The following is a 24,508-nucleotide window of genomic DNA, read 5'->3' as shown; positions in this document are numbered from 1 at the left end:
TTTGTCACAGAAAGGTCTGTAGGTGGACGGTCCGAGCCATAAGTGCAGACCCAGTCTATTTGGTCCAGTTCAGGAAGGAGTTCCAATGTTGTTTCTCCATACAGGACTAGAAAAGGCAAGCAACATGACCCTTCACTTTCCTAGACCTATCATTTAACAACCACAAAACATTTCAACTGTCATGAATAGAGATGGGAGCCCAGCTCAGGGGAGTGGACAACCAAAAGTTACAGAATTTCTTTTGGCAAGCTACAACACATAACAAAGCAAACAAGTATACAGGAAAAGTAATTTTAAAAAAGTTAACAATATATATGACTGAAAGAGATGGACTGATTACCATGGTGAAGGTGAGGGACAATCAACAGATGAAAGCCAGAGTCAATCCAGAAAATTTCATGACAATTAAAGAAAGGTGCTCAGCCCGTTGGCCAGGCAAGCACAAGGTTAAGTTTTCATGTGTCCAAGTAAAGGGCACCTACAATGAGATCAGATATATTGGGGCATTAGCAAAACTGATGCACATTATAAAGCTAAGCTATAGGCAAATATGCTACCATAAATGGGGCTGCAACTTAACCCCATGGGAAGTATACTTGCAAAAAATTTGAGATATGTCACTGAAATCCTTTGTTTAGGCTGATGATGAGCAAGCAGTCACTGCATGGAAATTAAAAGCCATAGGTAAACATACTAGACATAGCAACAGCATGTGTCCTACTACTCATGATAGCCCATCAGCATGTTTATCTAAGCAGCTATGTGAGTAATCACCAGGAACTGAATCAAGTTACCTGGTCCTTTGAATTGGTTAAATGAAAGCTACTGGTACTTTAAAAGCTACTTGAAAATAAATAAAATAAAAAATAATGTTAACGACACAGATCCAAAAAGTCATGATTCTTGTTTTCAAATTATAATGCAAATGTTCAGGAGCCAATCATTCCAGTCTTTTCCTAACAATGTGGTGACAGTAATTACATAAATTCTGATAAAAGTAACTTGTCACTAGAATAAAAACTGCTGTTATTCAGGACTCTGAAGGATTGACTTTGGACCAATGGTATTTAAAAAACAAGAGGTCCACACCCAAAGTACTTTTGGGGCAACATTTATTCTACCTACTAAATGGGGCTAGCCACAGATGCAATTTCTAAAGGCACTAATTTAAATAAGAAAGTATCTGACAAAATGTCCAAATGGATAAGAAATATACAAAAAGTGAATCCTTCAGTGCTCGCCCCTGAGAGGATCTGGACGACAGTGTTTTTGAATTTTCTTCCTGTTCATTATTCAAAATGTGATGCTGGATGTTCTAATTAAAAAAAATAAAAAAAATAAAAAATGCTGAAGCCTGAGTCAGCTCCAGCTAGCAGAATGCTTAGTAATGTAACCTGCCTTTATACCTAAGAGGGCCATTGATAGCCTCAACCAAAGTGTACCTGTTTTGCAGAGAAAACAAAGGGGACTGGCAAAAAGAATTTGCATTTGGCAAAATATAGATTGTGCAATTATCTGTATTTTATTAAACTGCAAAAAGAATTTGCACTTGGCAAAATGATAAGATTATGAAATTATCTGTATTTTATTATCTCCAATTATGACTGGTATTTGCTTCAAGGTATTAGTAATACATCCAAATCAACTAGTTCGAGTCCCAAACAATGACCAAATATAATGAAAATCTGCAAATAATTTGGACTCATCTTAGCAAATTAAAAATAGAATTACACTTTCTAAATGCTAAAAAAAAAAAAAAAAAAAAAAAAAACCCAAGCCTTCCAACAATTCTAACACTTAAGCACAATATGAATACTTATTAAGCCTAAATTTTAAAACATATTCATTTGTAAAGTTGATTTACTCCCTTCTCAAAATAGAAGATAAGCAAGATACACAGGATGAGAAAATAATACTACTGGTTCAAGACAAGGTGAAAAGGACCAGTCTTTAGATAAATAAGGCAGAAATATGATGCAATGGATTATCGTGGAATTGGCAACAGGAGAATATCATTCATGGCTTCAAAATACTGCGAAAACTAATTAAAGGAATGGAATACAGAACCTTTAAAGAAATGTTTAGACAGTAGAGTATGCCTTGTATAAATGGGGTTACAATGTGATTCATGAGGCTTGAGTCATTTCAAGCATCATGATGAATGAGGATAACAGGAAGCTCACTAATCATTATAGAAGAGGAAATAGGCTTCAGAAATTGCTCCAAGTTTTGCTAAACTGAAGAGAAAACCTAAGATTACCAAACAAGCTACTAACCAGGGTTGTAGAATGTGTCAGTGTTCTCACACGTGGAATTGGCAACAGGAGAATATCATTCATGGCTTCAAAATACTGCGAAAACTAATTAAAGGAATGGAATACAGAACCTTTAAAGAAATGTTTAGACAGTAGAGTATGCCTTGTATAAATGGGGTTACAATGTGATTCATGAGGCTTGAGTCATTTCAAGCATCATGATGAATGAGGATAACAGGAAGCTCACTAATCATTATAGAAGAGGAAATAGGCTTCAGAAATTGCTCCAAGTTTTGCTAAACTGAAGAGAAAACCTAAGATTACCAAACAAGCTACTAACCAGGGTTGTAGAATGTGTCAGTGTTCTCACAGTGAGTAGTGTTTTTATGTATTCAGCTTAGAATCTGGGATCTAAGTCTTAAGATGCTTTCCCCCTCCTATCATTGAACATACTTCCTGATCTTGTCCTTTTCTTCCTCTACTCTACACTTAAGATGTGTCTGCTGAGCTAGTGAGCAGAAATAAGCCCAACCACCCATTGTCCATGTCCAGCCTTGGTATCAGACAAGGGATAATGATGTGCTTCCCTCCTAACAAGGTGCATCACTCTGGAGTTGGAAGGAAATGAGATATTGTCAGATGATGGGTCCCATCATCCTCAAGGATTGTTATGTGCATAGTATGGTAATGGAGGCATTATTAAGGGGAAATGAGAGTATTGTTAAGAAGGAAAAAAAAAAGCAACAAAATCTCTAAAAAACGGGCATAGAAAATAAATTCAAAATTGACATCTCACCTATCCATGTATTAAAAAAAAACTTTAGGATAAGCCAAATGTAAACTTGTATGCTCTGCCTCTAATGATTAAGTCATTTAATGTGGATTTGTTTATAATAGATTACATTTACGCAGTTTTTAAGAGTTTGATCACTAATTTCAGTTTCTTAAATCCTAAATTCATTAGCAATCACATAAACTTATGAACAGTTTTATTTCTTTAAAACAAAATTCAAATATTTTGTACTTTAAAATGCTATTACACATTTTGAAAATGACTCATTTGCAAGTCTAATCTATTAAAAAACTTTTAAAAGGTCATTTGGGAACACTTTCTAAAACTATTTTTAACAGAACCCATATTCTAAAAGAGGTATTAAGTCTATTCTCTTGGTTTAGTGCTTAACTTTGATTTGAGATTACAACCACTGCTTTAGAAGTTATGGGGCTATTCTTCATAAGGACCTGCACCTAATAGAGGACATTGTCTTCATTCTCAGTAATTCAGCACTGTCTCTTCCTCCTAATCTGACCATCCAGATGGGAAAGTTTTAGCTATTCTGCTCACTATAATCATTTGGTTTACTATAACAAAAGAAAAAAAGAGCACTGGACTAGGATTCCTAGTCCCTGCTCTGACACTTACTCACCATTCGACCCTAGGAAAGCCCTTTACTCCTTCATATTTTTTCTTCATCCGTAAATAGGAATAATTCCTGCCCACCTCAAAGCTGAGGCTCAAATGAGATGTGAGATTAGGTTGAAAATGTTACAAGAGCTATGCAAATGTTTCCCAAGTTCATATTTGCTATAAAGGAGCAGGAAGAGTAGTGGGTAAGAGCTGGCCTCCATGCCAGAAATGATCTGGGTTTAACACATGAATCTGACCTAATAGCTGTGTGACCTTGGGCAAGTCACTTAACGTCTCAGTGGTCTAGGCAACTCTCTAAGGCTTTATGTTGCAGAGATGATCCAGGACCAGCACTGGGACAAGGGCTTCTTCCTCATCATGGAGTTCCACATATCAGGGTAGCACATGTCTGGGACCCATCCTTATGCAAATAGCTTTGCTTTTATTAATAATTCATTGTTAAGACAAGGCTTAATGAGGCAGGTAATTATCCATATCACCTACGCTTTATAGAGAAGCTGATTCCAGAGGCTGAGAGGAAGTAGCTTGTCTTTGGCCCCCCCAGTCAATTTAAACAAGTAACATGCAAACCCTCTGGACTGCCAGGACACAGCAGAACCACCCATCTACTTAATCCCAACTGCCTCTAATCAATCCCTTATAGAAGGCCTAAGTAGCTCAGAGAAGGCCAGTACACACTCATCCTCATGGCTGTTTTAAAGCTGAGTTTACTTCACCAACTATTCCCTAGGTGATCAGCTGCTGTCCCTGGCTAAACCACCTCCTCCCCTTGCACTGAGTGCTGCTGTCACTCTCTCTGCTAACTTCCTGCAGTAAAGTCCACCAAGCTTCAGTCAAGGACTTTAAAGAGTCAATTAGGTAATGGCTTTAAATTATTTTTCCTCCCACTTATTTGAAATTGATTTTTGATTGTTAACATTACAAATATCCAAGATTGCTCTTTATATATTTGGATGGTGAAAAGCTATTATGGCACCATATTGAACAGCAAATTTTAACTATAAGATTTATATGTGGGAAAGAACTCAAACTATGAATATAGCTAAAGGCGAGGAAAGAAGGGGAAAAAGGACAAAGTAATTCAAGAAATAAAAATTATTCTATTTATCTAAAACTGAACTTAATACACTTAACTGTCCTTATGGGAGCCTTGAGAAAGCAGCCATCTATCACGCCTAGAGAAGTAGTGCTCAGCTGATTTAATTTTTGACAAGTGAGGGGTAGCATTTCAGTTAAGAGACAAAGGTTTCCACCATAGGGAAAAATAAAAACACTAACCCAAATCACCCATTCCAGTCATTTAAGTTAATGTGGTGTACTCATTGTATACCACAGAGGACACCTGGTATGATGGGGCTTATTTTGATCCTGGTTCCAATCCAACTTGCAAGATGCTAGCTGTGTGTCACTGGGAAAGTAATTTAACTTCTGAAATTGTTTCCTCATCTAAAAAAATAAAATAGGTAGTATTTTAGGGCCTCGGAGACTTTCCAAGCTCTAAACCTACAATCCCAGATTTGGGGACAGAACACCAAGTCTCTCTAAACCTGTCTCTCATTTGTGTTGTTTTTAATGTAAAGTCTATCAAGCCAAGCACTACATAAATGTCAACTTCTTCAGCAATGACAAGTCTCAACCTTAAAAAACTTCAAAAGGGGTCCCATTTTTGCTCCCCCCCCCAAAAAAAAAAATCCTAACATGACTTAAAACTGCTGTTTGTCCAGGTGTTCCTACTAATGACAATTTCTTCACACCCAACCCTCCTCCTCCTCCTCCTTGGGGAAAATTCAAATTTGAAAACAAGAAAATAATAATGTTGTTTGAAAAATGATGTATTCAAAAGGAAAAGAACATATTTGAAAATGAAGGTGACAAAAGCTAAAACTATCGTTTAATATAGACTATGCTATGTTTAAAGGAAATGGTATTAGAAATGAATGTGATATAAAAGCTAAATCTATTGCTTAAAAAATAAAACTCAGTTAACTTTGGAGCTATTTGACCTCAATTCTATAAGTCTAATGTCCCCATAAAGACAAAATCTATTTTCCAGTAAAATATGAACTAAGTTAAATGTCTGTATTAGTATCAAAATTGATTCAATTCTGCCTGTATGTCCCATCTCTTACGGAAATAAAAATTACATGATCAATGAGATGTTTCTTCTGATAAATCAAAGGGCAACTAAAGGAGTTCTGTTTTACTAATCCCAGGTCATTATTCTATGCACACTGCACTGTCTGTCTTTAAGGATGTTCTAGAGCTTCCCTTGAAAAAGCTTACTTGGCACTTGCTACTTCATTTAGGAGAATGTTTAATTGGATGATCTTTTTTCTTCCCCCACTAATCCTGTTTTTAATGTACTGGCTTAATTTAACCGAACTCCCTCAAGTCCCCTATCTTACTTGGCCCATTTGACTTTCCTTCCCTTTTAAAATTTAAAAACAGATGGAAAGGGATTTGTAGCTGTGTCCCAATTAGGCCTTGAAACCACACATGTAGTGCCCACACCTGGGAAACTCCTATGGCCTGGCCACTTGCTTTAGTGACTGATAGATGGGAGTTGTAACACACCTGGCCCTCTGATCGGCCATTCCTAATCTGTATCTGGTCTTGGGGTTTTGCTTTGTTTGGTTTACCTCGGCTGCTTCCCCCATGCCACCACAGACTGATGTCCACATCTCTGCAGCATCTCACCAAGGGCTGGAATGAATTCTTTTCGAAGAGATGTCACTTGCTTGACTGGGATGTAGGATGTACGTGAGATTGATTTAGTCAAAAACCTCTCAACAAACACCCAAAATAATGTTTTATCTGTCAAGCCCAGTCTTGCCCTTTTCCTCCTACCCGCGCACCTAAAAGAATAGAAAACCCACTTCTGAAGAAAAATGAATCAATGGACACATTCCTGAGCATAAGATCGAGAAAGTGACAGCAGCACCCTTAGGACATAAAAGGCCATTGTGACCCATTTCTTCATCTACTGTGGAGAGCAGGTTTCCCAGAGGCCAAGGCTGTGCCCATCTTCCAATTTTATGGCCACTAACCATTCCCATTATCCTGCAGCTCATAGAAGCACTTTACTTTAGATATTCTTAACTTCCCTCCCCCACTTTACACAGATGAGAAAACTAATCCAGAGAGGGAGAAAGGACTTACCAGTGGTCACACATCTAAATCACCTCCTTCCCTGCTTACAGATGAGGAATCTGAGCCCCAGAAAAAGGATTTGCAGTGGTCACAAAGCTAGTCAATGCCAGACCTTCATTACATTTTACTTTAACACTATTTCCATTTGAGGGTATTGTTCTGCCCTGCTTTCTCTAGGACAGTTTTGTTCCTCAGCTCCTCATTTATGAGGAGTCTGATCTATGAGGAGCTCACTTTCCAATATGATTTTCAAACCTGACAAGCCCTATGCTCATTTCTTCCTGGTCACCAAGCACTTTCCCCTTGGGACAGGATAAGGAAAGTACCTGGAACTGGAGAACTCTCCATTTGGTCATCATAAAGCAGCAGCCACCACTGTTCTTTCCCACCCAATGTAAGTAACAAAAGGCTTTAAAAAAAAAAACTGTATTGGTTCAAATATAAGCCAAAACTTTTATTTGATATAATTTTTTTCTTCCAAAATTAAGCAAAAGAGAAGCTAGGGACTCAATTTACATATATTTGGAACAATACAGTGATTTAAACACGAATAATGTGAACCCTTGTGGCTGTTGCCCATTTCTAACACTAATAGGAGGCACCCGGTTTCAAAATTTGTTATCAAATTTCATAAAAAGATACTTAAAAGGTCTTAATGCAACAAAAGGTTTTAAGACCCACACCTGATGTCAGAGCTCAAAGTTTATGAAAAACTCTTCTTCCAAATAAAATTCTAAAATAAAGATTTATAGTCATAATACCATCTGTCATGCTAAAGGGACATAGCAAGACCAGAATGGGAATATGTATTATTCACAACTAATTTGCCAACTGTATTTAGTTACTAAGATGAAGAAATTAGGCAAATGAAATGCTGCTTCACAGTTATAGGGAAATGACTTGAAGATACACCTCTCTTGCCCCAGGGACAGTGGGTAGTGCTGAATTGTGTGCATTCAATGATGATCATGCCCAAGATGCCAAGTTTCAAAAAGGAGTTCCCACCACATGGCTATACATACAGCCCCATGGCAAAGACTGCTTTTTATCTTGCCAATGCATAATGGGAAAACCAAGTTACACAGGGTAACCCATGTGGACATTGTCAACGTAACATCAGATCTAGTTACATTACACTGGTGAATGAAATATCTGTGTATCTTTAAAAAAATATCAGGGGAAAAAAAAAAAAAAACAAGCAAAATTAAATAAGTGAAGGGAAGATAGGTAGAGGAGAGAAGGCACAATATGACAAACCCCAGATCTTGTAGTGCTCCAATTTAACACTTTAGCTAGAACGACCTTCAGGGACACTCAGCCACCTAAGTAACCTACATATAAGTAGAAAACATTTTCATTTATCCAAAGATGGAAATATCTGTCATCAAAAGATGACATTTGAGGATTGCATAGTTTTAGCTACAATTTCCTCTTATGTTTGAGCCCCACCTCTTAAACATCTCTCATAAAATTAACAGCGAGGCAGTAGTTAAGGATGAGATAGAGATGACTATAATGAGCCAAAATGTATGAATACTGGAGAGTTCAAATATCTATTTTAAGTCTTATTCACAAAATCTTTTAAAAACCCCACTTTTTGGCTTTCACACAAACTGAAAAGTACTACTGGTCAAGTCCCATTTTTCTATTCATAAGAGCATCCCACAAAAGGATTTCTATTAATATTGTTTGCATCTAACATAACAAATCTGCTCTATTAAGCTGGTCCTTCTCAGTGTACCACATATATATGGCTCTGCAAAAACACTGATCTACAGACGAAGGGAAGTCAGGATAGCAGCAGTTCGGATCTGTGGTTTCAATTCCCAGCAAAGCAGATGGAACTTAGGTGGAAAGACTTGCCTAGGGCAATAAGAGGTTAAGTGACTTGCCCACTATCAAAAAGCCAGATGTGAACCCAGGTTTTCCTGACTCCAAGGTCCACCTATCATCCATTATGTCCTGCTGTCTCTCAGCCAACATTACAGAATGTGAAAAGTATCACTATTTTCTTCACCTAGGTAGTCTACTCTGTTTAATATTATGCCTAAAGGTAAGGCTTTACTAAAACAATTATTTTAATTTTTTTTTTCCTGTCAGTAATCCCCAATGCATCCATTTCCAGGACACTGGGGAAATCCAGCAAAGCATGAAAAAATTTTAACTTATGAATTGGAGTTTTAAGAATATTACTCTGCTTTAAAAGTAAGGGAGAGTTAGATTGCATGCACTATTAACTGTAGTAAGTTATAAAATGAGTAATGTTTCTCCTCCCTTTTCATGTAGAATCCCTCCCTATAAACTTAAGGCCAAGCTAAGGCATATTCCATATGCTAATTAATGAATTACACCTTCCAAAGACGACCCTATTTGGTTTTTTTAAAGGGCATTCCACTGGGATACAGTTCTTTGTCTTTCCTAAGAAGATCATTGTACATCTGATCATATGTTGTTTTGAAATCATAAACATTCGGCTTGTCTGGTGCTGGTCCTGGGAGTTTCACATGAGTTCCTGTTCCAAAGGATCTGACACTGAATCCTCGTTTGCTGAAAGACACAATAAGAAGAAAAGATTTTAATTAGATTAACCCTGACTCAAAAATCCTTTAGTCTGGATGGGGGAAGTGATGGTAAGGGAGAAAAAATGTTAGTATACTTGCCTAGACAAAAAGTTTTTGTCTCAGTTCTTAATATAGTCTAGTTTTAAAATAAAATACTCAATATTGTTAGTGAAATATTTGTCAAAGATTTTAAAACATCAAGTTAAAAAGTTTCAGAAAAACAAAGTCTTTATTTTACTATCATGAGGTCATTTTCTTTATGGAAAATCTAAACAATACCCTCAAAGTTAAAGCTTCCTACTCCTGAAAAAGGACTCACTTGATTATTTCACAACCTGTCTCCCCCACACTTTAAATCTCTTCTGAAACACTAAGGCTTGTTGTCAGTTGACTTTTTTTTTTTTTTTTTTAAAACATAGCCACAAATAAAATAAATGCTATAGAATTATCAAGTATTAAATGAGACAAGGAGAAGTCATCTAGACACTGCCCTCCTCCCCCCACACTACTATCATGTTAAGACCAATATGTACCAATGACAAGATTTCTTTCACACCATAACCCATTCTAAAGTTTACTACCAATCACTGGGAAAATTTGTGTGGAAGTCTCTGTGTGTGAGAGACACAGATGCTGAATTTTAAACTTCTCTTTAGTTCACTGTCATGTCATTTCCCCATTTCATATACTGTGAGCTTTTTTTTTTTTTTTTCCTGTGAGGCTGGGGTTAAGTGACTTGCCCAGGGTCACACAGCTAGGAAGTGTTAAGTGTCTGAGACCAGATTTGAACTCTGGTCCTCCTGAATTCAGGGCTGGTGCTCTATCCACTGCGCCACCTAGCTGCCCCAAGAAATTCTTTTTACTCAAAATTCACAATCTTCTCTAGAATGATCTTTTTATTTTCTTTTCCCCCAATTTTGACTATTTCTTCCTCCCTTGAAATTGACTTATCTTAAATTGTTTTCATCTGCTATGAATCTACCTGCTCTTTTTGGTTCAAGATTCAAATTTACTAAGTTCAGCTTCTGAGCTTAGAAATAAATAGTACTTTCCAGATACAAGAAAAACCATATTCAACACCCTCACACATAAAATAAGGGAATACTCTACACTGGGGAACAGTACCAAATCTGTGTTGTTGAGCCATTTCATAATCTCTTGAGAACTATCAAAAAAAAAAAATCTGTTAAACTAAAAGGCATTTTTCTATGTTTAGTCATATATTTAATATGTAAATTATAATAATTATATAAAATAAATTTAAGTGTACCTTTAAAATGAAGCTGGAATCAGGAACACAGTGCTCATAAGCAAAACCATCTATTGGTATACTAATTTAACAGCCTGGCAAACACTGTGGCCAATCTGCAGCCCATAGAGTGTACTTCAACCAATAAGTGTTCCTGAAAATTAAAATTCTTCCAAATAGCTTACATAAGAAATTACAAAATCATAGACTACACTTCAGAACAAATTATTTTCAAAAAAATACTACACATTTTACTGTCAATATGAAAACAGCAGTATGGAATAACCCAAAATATTTGAAGTAATATTGAATTTTACTATGTGCCGGTTATTTTCTGATCTATTCTACTCATTCCCTTCCATCCATAAACAATTTTAACTCCAAGAACTTCCCAGAAAAATTTGTTTCACTTTAAATTCAATCATCTCTCTTCCTCCCATAACTCCTCATATTGTAAAAGGTTTCACCCAAAGTTGCCAGGTAATACATCCTCAATTAATTTCTAGCAACTTTCAGCCCCTTTTCCCTGACTTTATAATCCAATTGTACCAATGGTTAGTAAACAGTACCAGGTACTGCTGGGAAATGCTTTTAATTTTGATTAAGTGACAAGCCTTTATAATTCATAGTTCCATACCAACCTGTTTCAGAACAATTTCATTCTACAACAAATAAAATAGTGTTCCTAATCAAAGCAGTAACTTAATATTGCCTCTAGAAAATCTCCATAGCATTTTACATCTCTTCCCAAGACAATCTCTTTTGGGGGAATTACTGTTACATGTCATTTTTAACCACTATCACATTACCTAAGTTTTTGGCTAAATGCAGAGTTTTGTAGAGCAGAAAAGAAAACCAGAATCCCAAGGGATTATGGTGAGACCACAAGAGACAGTGTGCTGGTTTTATCTTGGTATGAATGAGCACTTCCTCTTTCCTACCTTACTCCTCACCTTACTCCTCTTCTTGATGTGAAGACAAGGGAGCTGACTTTCTAAGCAGTATGTATGAGAGCTGGCCAAAAGAGGCCTAAAATAGCATGACTTTGCACTATTAACCCAAAGTCACAAGAGAAGTAAAAAGATCTTAAATGCACAAGAATTCCCATTTTAAGGTTTGGTTCAAGTGCTATTTTACAAAACACTCATCTACTCAAACTAATATCCAGTTGGATATCCAACTGGATATCCAAGTTGGAGGTTGTTACCTTCCTTTTAACTATTAAAAAGAAACCACTTACATTTCATATTTTACCTAATACCCACCACCACCAGAAATGTCCTTCCCTCCTTGAGTTCAACTGCCCTTCTTACATCCTTGTCACATTTTACTTCACTATTACAATTCATCCCTCAGTGTCACCTAAACTTGAGGACAGTCAATGAGTGGTTAGATACCATGCCTTTATTCTGTTAATTTTTGTTGTGTAGAAGGTACTTTAAAGATTTTTTTCAAATAGAATGTTTTGTTTCCAGAATATATTTAAAAATTGCATAATTAAATGCCTGATTAAAGTGATTTGATTTAAATTCCTCCTGTGGTCAGTGCTGGGGATATAGAAACAAAATCTCTAGTTCTTATCCTCAAGTAGTTAATTCTTTCTATTGTGGAAACAGGTAAGTAAAAATATGCATGGACAATCTCTGGGAAGGGAACAAATGAAAGGCAGTCAGCACAGAATGCAGTGGATTCCTGGCTTGGGCAACAACCACCTGTGTTAAGGCAGAGAAAAGGGAGGTGCCAAGTCAAGCACAGGAAAAGGCACCAAAGCCACTCTGGCTGGGAAGTCAGAACCAGACCCTCAAGTTAGTAAAGTCTGCATTTTAATTTTAAAGCCAAGAACAAATGACGTCTGTGTTTTAGAACCCATCAATCTGACAGCTAAGAGGAGGATGGTTTGGGGTGGGACTGAAAGCAGAGGGACCAATGAGGAGGCTAGTCTGGGCAAGAGGTTATACCATGAATATGAACTGAGGAAAGAGAGAAAAGCTAAATGTTGTCACATTGCCAAAGACGAATTCAATCCATTGCCTAAATGCTATATATTCCTGTAAGAGAAAGGGCAAAAAAGCCATTGTCTGGAGGGCAATGTCAAGGAAGTGGCTTCAGTCATCCCATCACTGAAGTAGATGCCAGTTCAAGTGATTATACCCCAAGCAAGAATTGCATCCATTACTATCTAATGATATTTCAGAAAGATGGGATGGCACTAACTAGACAAAGGATCCAAAGGACAATAATGCTGAATGTGTTTCACATGTAATGTCAATCTTTACACTCAGAAGCTTCCAATCCAAATGGAAATTATTTTAATTTTTTAATCCCAGATCATAAGCATATATTCTATCAATTCTAAGCTCTTCTATACCAATTATCACTGACCCTTTTCTTATACTTTGTAAGATTTCAGAATGAGATAAAATTCACTGCTAAGGAATACGAGATGAAATAAGGGAGGAGTAATTCAGAAACTTAAAGGGTCCCTTCCCTCCCAGAAATTGATACTATGTTAGTTACTCACCTCTTAGTGGGGCACACTGGGCCCTGTATGCAGCAGACAAAAACTTTTTTTGGGGGGGAGGGGGCGCACGGGAAATGAATATAGAACACCTGAATATTAAATTCTCTTTCCCTGGACAGGAGAGTAGGAAAAAGTAAAAGGAAGGATATAGGAAGCAGCTGAGTTTAATATCTGATTACATAGCACAAATTATCTCAGAGGAAAGAAATGATAAGCTAACTAAGAAAGGGTGCTCACAAAAGTAGTCCCACAGAAAGCTAAATTTTGTATTGGGAGAACAAAATGCTATCTGTTTCAAAGGTAGTTTCTAAATTCTAATGAAGAGATTAAAAACATTACTGTTAATATTTTACTTTAGGATAAATTATGAATATATACCATTTATCTCATTTACCTCCCATGTTCTATCTGAATAAACAGTACTTTGGGGACATTGGTGAATTATCAATATTTGTGACCCCCTCCCCATGGTTCTCTTGTCCAATTCCCTTCCCTTATACCCCCCCCAATCCCCAACAGCTAGAGCAGATTTTAGTGAAAAGAATCTCTTTCCTTAGCTGCTTTCTTTTTATTATTTTTTATTTTAAAAGCATTTTCAAAACATATGCATAGTTTCCGACATTCACCTCTTGGAAAATCTTGTGTTCCAAATTTTTTTTCTCCCTCCCTTCTACCCACTCCTATTCACCTAGATTGCAAATAATCCAATATATGTTAAACACACGCAAATTCTCTATATACATATTTCCACAAGAAAAAACAAATTACAAATTAACAAAAAAAGGTCAAAATACTATATTGTGAAACACAGTCCTGTCTCTCTGGCCTACCTGGTTTCTTTAGCTTCAAACTAAATATGATTCTGTTTCTGGAATCACTCAGGGGTAATAAACAAGGTATAGAAGTAATTAAGATTATATGTGTGAAATGTGCTATTAAAGTCCTAATAAAAATGTTCATTAATAAGGTACAATGATCACAAACTGGCAATATAACATTTGTTTTAAGTGTAAAATTAAAATTTTAAAGATCTGGTAAGTTAGCCCAAAGTAAATTTAAATTCAAACAATGCAACAAAAAAGTCATCTATGGAGTGCCCAAAACCATAGCCTAGTAAGTACTATGCTGGGCACAGGTATTGCAAATATAAATGGAAGAGCTAAAATTGGTGAGGAATTAGGAAAAGTTTCCAAGGGAGGTTTTTTATCTATTTGCCTTTCTAATAGAGGTAAGTACAGATATAAAAGAGGGGAAAGTGGGATGAGTCTGAAGAATGAAATAATACTCTAGTGACAATTTGTTTATATTATCACTAATAACTTTACCTGAAATAATGATTAAGTGTGACTTAAAACATTGAGAAACTGGATTGGATAATATTGGAGGGATAATATTTAGAGCATGTCTTTAGCAGTCTGTCTGGAAGATGAGAGTACAAAAAGAGCAATGAGATGAAGATGATAAACTGGGTTGTAGCCAAATTCCAAGCTTGTTTAATTCCAGGCAAAGTAGCCTGCACTTTATTGGGTAGTTGCCAAAACTTGTTTCTTTATAAAGGATTTGTGACAACAGGATATTTGGGAGAATAATTTGGTAAACTGTAGGACGGAGAGGGGGAAAACTGGACAAAGAGGGACTAACAAGGGATCTTAAAAAAAAAAAAAAAAAAAAAAAAAAAAAAAAAAAATCTAATACCTCAATTTGTAGATGGAAACCAGAATACCAAGAGACATATTTAAAGTTATAAAGCAGAGTAAGGGCCATCAAAAATTGCAATTAGGTCTTCTGCAGGAGTCCAGTCACTGTTTCACAAACCCCTTATATCTCAGTATAATCACATGTGGAATGAGTTTTTCCAAAAATTGAGACAGACTTTTTATATTATTTGATAAAGGAGGAGCAACTCCAGAAAAGGTATAAATCCTTTTTCTCACCAATTTGATAATTTTAAATGTACTAAAGGTTTTATAAGTCTTCAAGTTTTATCTTTTAGAAACTATATAGGGGACAACTAGGTGGTGCAGTGGATAGAGCACCAGCCTTGAATTCAGGAGGACCAGAGTTCAAATTTGGTCTCAGACACTTAACACTTCCTAGCTGCAAGTCACTGAACCCCAGTGAAAAAAAAAAAAAAAGAAAGAAAACTATATAGGTAAATATGGAGCAGAATTCCTCCAGGGCAAGAAACAAGAAGAGATCCTAAATCAATGCAAACAGAAGGAATAAGCATATGCCAATTAGGGATTGGTGGTACTGCCAACATGGAGGAAAGGGGTTGCTACTAAAGGAATTTTGTACAATTGGGTTTTCCAAGTCAATATGCAGTCATAAATATAATAGCTGTGCCTAAGGATATCACTAACACACAGCACCCAAAAAATAATCATAATCAATCTCTAAAAAACAAGGGGCAGCTAGATGTGGATAGAGCTCTGAAAGTCAGGAGGACTAGAGTTCAAATCTGGGCAAGTCACAACCTCAATTGTCTCAGAAAAAAAAAAAACCTTAAGAGCTTTCCTAGATCAGGTTTGCAAATTCAGTACATGTGAAACAAATATACAAAATCCACATAGAAATTTGTCAATCTGCAAGCAAAAAGCAAACCAACAAATAATGAAAAACCCTCATACTCTCCTAATTTAAAATGGAAAACCTATTTCTAAAACAGATTAGGATTAGAATTGTACATGCTTTAAAAATCCCAATTACCATTATCCAGGTTTTGTTCGAGGCATATTTCTTTTGTTATGCATTTCCCAAATCAACAGTAATATGGGCTAATGTTTACTAAAACATTTGTCTCTAAAATTTTTTACTTCCTGAAAATGTTAAATAACATAAAATTTTAAAAAGAACATTTATAATTTTTATCTTACAAAACTTTGTTAAAAAAAAAGAGTAAAATGTTGACACCATTAAAAACCCTCCCATTTTGTATATTAAGTCTATGTATTTTACAACTTCACCCAATAATTAGAAAACCAATTCTACCAATAAAGAATTCTCCAGGTAATCTAATCTGAAAAGATGAAGTCATGACATGCTAGACTTCAAGAACTGTTTAGTGGTAATTTAAAAATCTTAAAATAAACCACAGATGTCTTCTATCTTGTGCTGAGATGCTGAGATACTGCTTAGAAGCTAGAAGTTTCTTTTTACCTCTAAGCCAATATAATTTTCCAGTGATAAAACAGTTAATCAGTATTTGTTGAAGGATGAATCTCCAATCTCATACAATGATGCAAATTATATGACAACATGTGCTATTTGGGTAAACCGTCAATTACAAAGAATAGTTGAGCACTATTAACATTCCTGATGGCTGCAGAAATATAAAATGGTAAAGATTTCATGTGAAACCATTTCCTTTAGCCAAACATTAATTTCAATTTTATTGAATGCTTTCTTTGATAAAGTCAGTTGACATGATCACATTTATGACAAAAATAGTACTATTCCTGGGAAATGTAACTTTTATTGAATAAGTTAAATTGTTTGAAGAGGTAGACTCAACTTCTTGCTCCCTCCTCCCTCCACCCCCCCCTTCCACCTTTCTTTGCAGAGATAAAATCATGGCATCATCTACATTCAGACTTTTTCCATGTGCTATTTTGATAAACTAATGGCTTCTGGGAGGGGAAATGTAGATGACATTTTGCTGGATTTTAATGTTAAGATCAAAAATGTAAACATCTTTGTAGGTTTTAACTAAATTATTTCATGATCTCAGAGCATAAATGGCTAAATCCTTTGCAATTATATGCACAAGAATTTCAAAAGAACAGTTGCTATTTAACATAAGCAGTTTGAAAAAAGTACAGAAATAAAACCTAGCCCCCTTCCAAACAGCTGACATTAATTACCCACAACCATAAGCACCTCTGAAAATCATTTGAGAAAATGCTCATTTTGCTCCCATTTTGCCAAGTTTTAACAGATCAAAAGGATAATTCTGGTCTTTCACTTGTAATGTTTACAGTAAACAGTCATCGAGGTGCAATCCAGGACTGAAGTACTTAATATATGTATATACAGAGAAATCACAGACCTGGACTAGAATCTGGTCTTTTGTCAGCAGCCACCTTGAGATAGTGATACTTTGAGCAAGTCTCTTAACTTTCGTCTTCTTCCTCCAGAACAGCTAATCCAGATTGCCTTGAAATCTATGACCACTAGAATCCTCTATAATCTACTAAAATGTATATTATCTAATTTACAAATTGATTTTGCCTCAACCAAAACTAGACATTCATCTGCTGTTATACCATCTTTCTCCCCAAAATGCTGTAGTTATTAATAAAAGATTAATATTCTCAACTCCTCAAATGAAAACATCATACATTGAAGAAAATATCCTGGGCCATTTACAAATGTAAAAAATCATTTTACCATCTGAAAAATAACATTACTTAAAAATTAACAGTTAATAATCCCTGTAGAGTTCAGCACTCAAACTCAAATTAATTGGCTCCAAAGGGAGGGCCTTCATATCCCCTAAGGACAACATAGAACATGAGTTTCTAAGGAAATTGGTCACAACCCAATAAATTCTTAAAAGAATTTCACTTACACCTAGACTCAAGTCCCAAATGCAAACATTCAACAAAGAAAAATATCTTCTGTATGTACAAGTGGCAAGTATTTAGGTTACAAAGACTAAATAAAATATAATCAGTCCCTGCCCCTCAAGGGGCTTTAACAAGTTCTAGGGGAATAGACCAACTCCATAATCATTTCCAGGAGTAGGAAATGTCTGACATGATGACCATATGAGGCCCACAAAAACATTTGCTATGGCATCTCCCACTGCTTGAATTCTGTAAATTGATAATTTTTTATGGCCCACAAATATTATATTCAAAAGGCCCTTGGCAGAAAAGTCTCCCCCCCTCTCCTTCCCTCCCACTTAATCCTACAGAAAAACCCAAGTGCAGAATGAGAGCAATCAAGGGAGAGATTTAGGGTTGGAAGGCTCTTTTTAGCTTTTGTCACCCCAGTTGGAACTAAAGGATTTTAACTGGATTCAGAACTAGTTTTGGAGACTATACAGACACAGGGGAGACAAATCCAATAAACAGCTGAGGTGGGAGAAGGCAGGTAGTGTAGTTGTGTAAAGAGAAGTGTGAAATAAAACTGAAACAATCCACATGTAGGTCTTTTAATAAACATGTGTCATTGGTAATGTTCAAGGTCAGATATGTTTATTCACAGTTAAAGAAGATAAATCTTTGCTCAAACCCCTCCAATTTTTAATTGAACACAATAAAAGATTTAAGATTTAAGGTTTGCATCTCAGGAAAGATAAATATACACAGTAATTATATCCAACTACTATTGGGCTGGAAAGACTAAAGAATATCCTAAATCCCACAAGAAATTCAAGAAATCTCCTGTGTACTGAGTACTAGGATACAGAGGTCAATTAAAAGTTTCAGAGTTCAAGGTACTTCTAATCTATTGGGAAAAAAAGCAGGCATCCAGGTAAAAAAAACCATGAGGCACACACAAATTAATCCTGGAGGTGAAAAAGGCCTGGGCAGGAAATGGGGATGTTTTGTTCAGAGAAACAGGAAGAGGTTTAATCTAGACATAGGCTCCACAGGGAAGTGGAAGTAAACAATGTAATAAGAGGGTAAGGGCCAGACATCCAAGGACTAAAAATGTCAGACAGTGGGACCCAAAGTTCTGACTTTGTCCTCTAAAGGACACAATCACTAATTTGCAATGTGCCCTATACATACCATTCTTAATTACTACTTTAAAATATCTGAAGCACCATACATTTAAACACAGGACTCAAAACATTTAAATAATTACCATCTTGTGCCTAAAATTATGCCAAGCTAATCTGGTTAAATTCAACTTCAAATTTATGGACATGTATTGTCTATCAATCTGAATTTTTTAAGCATTTTCCTCCTGAATTTTTGGGAGGATAAGATGAAGTTACCTTCCAAGTACTTTTTCTTAACTGTTTTAAATTTTATTAAAAGGAGTATATGTGTGCCTCTCTCCAGAAATGACTGATGTAAAAATAAGTCATAAAATAACCATTTTAGATATTAAAACGTAAGTACAAAGGACAAGTGATCCTTCCCCAGATGAAGCTTTAAAATAAAGCTTTGATTGATATTTAACTGTTTTGCCTGTCATCTAGGGGAGGGAGGGGAAAATTTGGAAAAATGAATACAAGGGATAATGTTATAAAAAAATTACTCATGCATATATACTGTCAAAAAATTTATAATTATAAAATTAAAAAAAAAAAAAAAAGATATTTAACTGTTATATAAAACCTTCCAACTTTGGGATTACAGCCAAGAATGACAAACTTGTAAATTTTTAACTTACAACAACTTTTTAATTTCAAAATATCCTCCTGGAATTGTCCCCCTCAAAAAAATTTAAAAAATAGATTTTATGCAGAGTATGGATATTTCAATCTCTTGTCAATTTCTTTGGAGACTCTAAAATCTATAGATTTAACATAAATTGCAACCACCTAAGAATTAACTATATCCTAGCAAATTGCGGAAGATCCACAGATTTTCCTAAGAATACAATTCAAAATTGTCTAATAGGAGTACTCATACCCAGCACTCTTCCTTCCTGACTCCCAAACCCTGCGTCCCTTCCTTAATACCTCTTTTTAGGTAATTAAAATTTATCTAATTTCAATCCCATGTTGCTAAGGTTCCTTTCCAGATCTACTATTGTATATGATCAATACCAAAATTTTATTGGCAATGAAGACTATTCAATTTCTTTTGCAAAGAGATTTTCTCAAAAATCGACAAATGGGCAAATGAAGTTCACTACACCGAGCACCTCAGCACTAAGTAAGTTATAGTGTTAGCCCATTTGGAGAGCTATGTTAGGGGAGGGAGTTTCCTTTCCCATATTCATCATGAAACTACAGGTCCAAACCCTGCTAAAAATTATTTGCGAAAAGACTGAACCAAAACTGCATAGGCTGAAACTGGAATGTAACCAGTACTGAAAGTATAAATACAAATATTTCTCCCAGTAATCATCTCTTGATAGATATGTTGGAAAAGAATGAAATTACACACAAGTTTACTTTATATAAGGATTCTGAAAAATCTTACACATAAAACTTAACAAAAGAACATTTTTAAGAAAGCTATTTAAATGCAGATTCTTGTTAACTGTGGGCCTTTGTGTTCTTTTACGTAAGCCTTTCACACCATCTGGCTGCAGCCTGCCTTTCCCCAAACTTCTATCACTAGACTTCACAGCCAAATTGGACCGATTCTTCTCCTAAAATGGCATTTAACTTTCCACCTGAGCACCCTTGTCCTCCCTCTCCCAAGACAGGCCAATTCTCTTCTCATCCCCAGCAGGATTCTGTGTTCAGCCTTTTCTGACCCATCCCCACTCTTCCTTCTCATCTGTTTTTACAAGAGTGCCTCTCCCCACAGCAGGATCCAAGCCCGTGTTCAAACCATCTTTTACATTCCCAGTGTTTTGAGTGCTGGCTACTCCTGTGTGGAAATTACTCCCATGAAGGTGGTGCGCGCCCCCCCACACACACACACACAATGGTCTGTGACACTGTCTAGGTAAGCCTAGTCACAGTCACTGACAATGTCAGATCAAAGTCTTGGACCTTGAGCTCCTAAACCGCCAAACCAGTTCTGAACCACCTGCCTCCCCCACCCCCCTTAGGTTTACTTGTTTGGCATTGGTCGGTGGGGTTTGTTTTGGCTTGTTTTGAGTAGTCCAGAGATTGCACCAGTTTGGGGAGCTGCCAGGAAGGAAGTGGCCTTTATCCATGCAGATATGAAATCTTTCTTCGTAGAAAACGGCTTTTCTAACCGGACCCTGACCTACCTTTTCCAGTACTCTCCCATTTTCCTTCCCTCCCCCCCCCCAGCTTCCCAGCAGCACTTCAGGCCCTCCCCGGTTTCTTTAGGCCCCATCAAGAATGCCACATTCGGATGGAGCCTTTCCCAGTGTTCATTGTCGGTCAAAAACATCTGTTTCGCTGGGGGGTTAATTTCAGGCTCATACAAAAAGAAGTTTGATGACTTTGGACAACGCACCTGGGTGTTGGCGTTTTGACTTTTTAAATGCTTTAAAAATACCCGTCCGGGATGGGCCCCAGGCCCAAACTTAATAGGTCCCATTCCATCGCACCCCTTTCCTCACCGGGCCCAGGGACCCTTTCAGACTTTTGCTACCTCCCTCCCCCGGGGCGGGGGGGTTCCTGTCCACCTCGGCTCCAGCCCAGCCCGAGTCTCTTCAAAGGTCCGCACGAAGGCAGGCTCCGCCTAAATCTCTATTCAATCTCACCTGGCCCGTGTGTGTATAGGGGGGTCCTGCTAGACTCGGGAGCCCCCTGCTGTGCCTTTCTCGGCACCCCGGGGGCTTAGCCTGGCACACAGCAAATGCTTAATCAATGTTTATCACTGGGCTGACAGACAGATCCGTTCTGGGCCCACCCGGGCCGGCCTGAGGCTAAGGGACCGGTTCTCGTCGTCCCCCCCCCCACATCCCGGACTGTGAGCAGGCGGGGGGAGGATCTCGGGGGGCTAAAAGCGACCCACGACGACCCCTCCCTCGGCCTGGCCACTTGCCAATGAAGACGGTCAGGGGGTTTCGGTAGCCAGTAGAGTCGTTGGGGTCGGGGGAGGGGAGGGGGTAGGGTAGGGTGGGGTCCGGTCCTCGAGGCGGCCGGAGGGGCCCTCAGCAGGTGTGTCCGCCCCCACCCTGCCCGCTGGGAGGAGGGGGATGGGCCGTCGGAGGAGGCCGGGGCGGGGCCGCAGGCTCCCAGGCCGGGGGTCTCGGAGCGGGGGCAGGGCGAGAATAGGGCGGGGGGCGGCGGCTGGCTCCGGGGACGGGCCGGGGCTGGGGCGGAGGCCCTAGCTGGCTACCTGAGGATGTTGTGCGCCTCCATGCTTCGGTTCTGGTTACTCGAGCACACCACGGCCACTCGCAGCGGCGACGACGGCATGATGGCGGCGGCGGCGACAAGGGGGAGCCGCCCGCGACGAAGGCCTCGCGCGTCTCTCCCGCTCCGGGACGTCGCGACAGCAACCGCCTCAGCTCAGCGCGAGCAAAATGGCGGCAGCGCCCGCGGCCAGCCCGACCCAAGCGACGCGACGGCGTAGGGGACGCAGGGGAGGAGGGACGGCGACGGCGATAACGTCACGCGCCGAGGCGGGACGCTGCCTGCGTGGCTCAGCCCAGAAAGCTAGGGGTTGGAGGGAAGAGGGGCCCTGCGCGAGCGCAGAGGAGGCTGACAACGAGTTCCGCCCTCCGCCGCTTTCCCGCCCCCTGAGAAGGGCGTCGCTCCTCGGCGCCTCCGCCCACTGCCCAACCCCCTCCGCTCCGCCCCGCCCGGGCCTTCGTTTCCGGCTTCCGGTGGGCCTGGCCTTTTTCCTCTGGCTCCTCCTCTTCCACCACCACTCCCAACCACTTCTTCCTCCGGCCCCCCCTCCCCAGCCCTTGGCGGCGGTGTGGCCGCGAGTTCGAGTACGCCTCGGACAATTCTGACTTTTGGGGGAAGGCTTAGGGGTGAACGTCCGGCTGCCCCTCGGCCTCCGGGTGAAGTGGAGCTTGTGGGCGGGGCTCGCGTGTCTTGTCCTGCGTGTCGGTGACGTCACAAAGCCCCGCGCGTGCGCGGTGCCTATTGTGATGTACCCGGGAGTGTAGCTCAGCTTCCCCACCCTCAAACCGGAGACGAGGAGACCCCCCCCCCTTTTGTAGCCCCTGTGCCACTTGTACTGCTTGCCTCAGTGGGGGTCCCCGAAACTCTAGCCCTGCAGTACTAACTTCCCCCCTCAAAAATCCGAAGTGAGACTATCCCAGTAACGCATCCGCTCAGAATCCTCCATTTAAGAGGCCGCCAGGCCTGGGTTTGGGGGAGACCTCCCCGCCCCTGGGACCCCCGTTCTCTGAGGGGGCCTTCTGTGGGAAGATGAAATAATCCTAAGCAGAAAAGCCTTCCGGCCTCCAGTCCTGGTCTGGGAGAAAAGCCTGGGCTATTCCCATCGAGCCGGGTGTGGGAAACCCCCGAGGGGCCCGTCCCGCTCCTGGGAGGCTGCTCTGGGAATGACCATCACTCGTGTCTCCCCCCGGGCCTTTCCACTTCTGCACGGGGCCTGCAAGCACGTAAACGGGCCGGTGCAGCGAGCGGCGTGTGTCTCCGAAAAGCTGTTCTTAGTCTCAGAGGGTCTCGGAGAACGTGCATTGGAGCGGGTGAAGGAGGGCTGAACTAGGCCGTGTCCCTCCCTCCCTCCTCAGAAAAGTAAAGCAGGGCTGCTGCTGCTAACTGTGTCCGGTAAAGGAGTCCGCGCTACCGGAGACGCCCTTTTTATAAATGTGTTACCTAGTGATCCTCACCGCAACCAGGAAAGAAAGTAAATGTTCTCCATTTTACAGATGAGGAAACTGAGGCAGGCAAAGGTTAAATCTGAGCCTGGATTTGGAGCCCAGAGTTCTTATCTCCGTAGGAATTAAAGTAAACGGAGACGAGTCTAGATAGGAGATAAGGGTCTCCGGATCCACATCTAAGGAATCCTGGGACCAGGTATTGGATTGGCCCCATAGAGGTGCAAGCGGTGTTAGCTCCCGCTCAGCCTAACAGTTTCTGATTGAAGGAGCTGGAGACGCGTGCTATTTTCTGGTAAAATCACCGAAGGGGAAGAGGTTGCAGGGGCCGCCGGCTCATTGTCTGCCTCCAGAGGCCTGCGCCCAGGGTGAGCCGCTACCTCACCAAGGAGCAACCCCGTACATTTTGGGACACTTTTAATTCTGAAAATCCAATGTTACATTGAAATCAATGATATAATATTTATATTATAGTATATATCACATATATATATATATATCACACACACACACACACACACACACACACACACACACACACACACACACACACACACACACATATAATATAACAATGTTATGGACAGGTCCTATCAAACAAGCTAGTTAAGAGCTTTCCTGAATAAGCCACACCCTCTCCGTGCTCTAGGTGCCTGCAGGAGGAGGAGTTGAAATTCTGCTTAAGGGAGAGAAGATTGTGGTTGTTTTGGAGTCATTTCCGATGTCCGGCTCTTCGCGACCTCACGTGGGATTTTCTTGGCAGGGATACTGGAGTGAGTAATTGCTTCTCCAGATCATTTTGTAAATGAGGAAACTCGAGCATACTGAGCTTGCCCAGGATCAGAGCGAGTAGGTGTCTGAATTCTGATTTGAATTCAGCTCTTTTGACTCTAAAAAGCCCGGGCTTTGCCCACTTTGCCATCAAGTTAACCTAGAGATCAACCCGGGGAATCTCCGTACTGACAAAACCAGAGGACTTGACCGATG

General features: G+C 39.4%; 1 protein-coding gene across 2 annotated transcripts in view; it reads right to left on the bottom strand.

Moving 5' to 3' along the window:
* Positions 1-22,742, bottom strand: part of SSU72 (SSU72 homolog, RNA polymerase II CTD phosphatase) — a 42,770-nt gene extending 20,028 nt beyond the window's left edge. For both annotated transcript variants that reach the window (XM_074306572.1, XM_074306573.1), the window contains exons 1-2: positions 22,063-22,742; positions 9,238-9,381 (exon numbers count right to left, since the gene is read on the bottom strand). In XM_074306572.1, coding sequence (XP_074162673.1) covers positions 9,238-9,381; positions 22,063-22,142 — 224 coding nt within the window. In that variant the 5' untranslated portion in view covers positions 22,143-22,742. The remainder of the gene's footprint in view (positions 1-9,237; positions 9,382-22,062) is intronic.
* Between the last annotated feature and the right edge of the window lie 1,766 nt (positions 22,743-24,508).

Source organism: Sminthopsis crassicaudata, chromosome 3 (genome assembly GCF_048593235.1).
Source record: "Sminthopsis crassicaudata isolate SCR6 chromosome 3, ASM4859323v1, whole genome shotgun sequence".
NCBI classification, from domain to species: Eukaryota; Metazoa; Chordata; class Mammalia; order Dasyuromorphia; family Dasyuridae; genus Sminthopsis; species Sminthopsis crassicaudata.
This window is presented reverse-complemented; position numbering and strand designations above follow the sequence as displayed.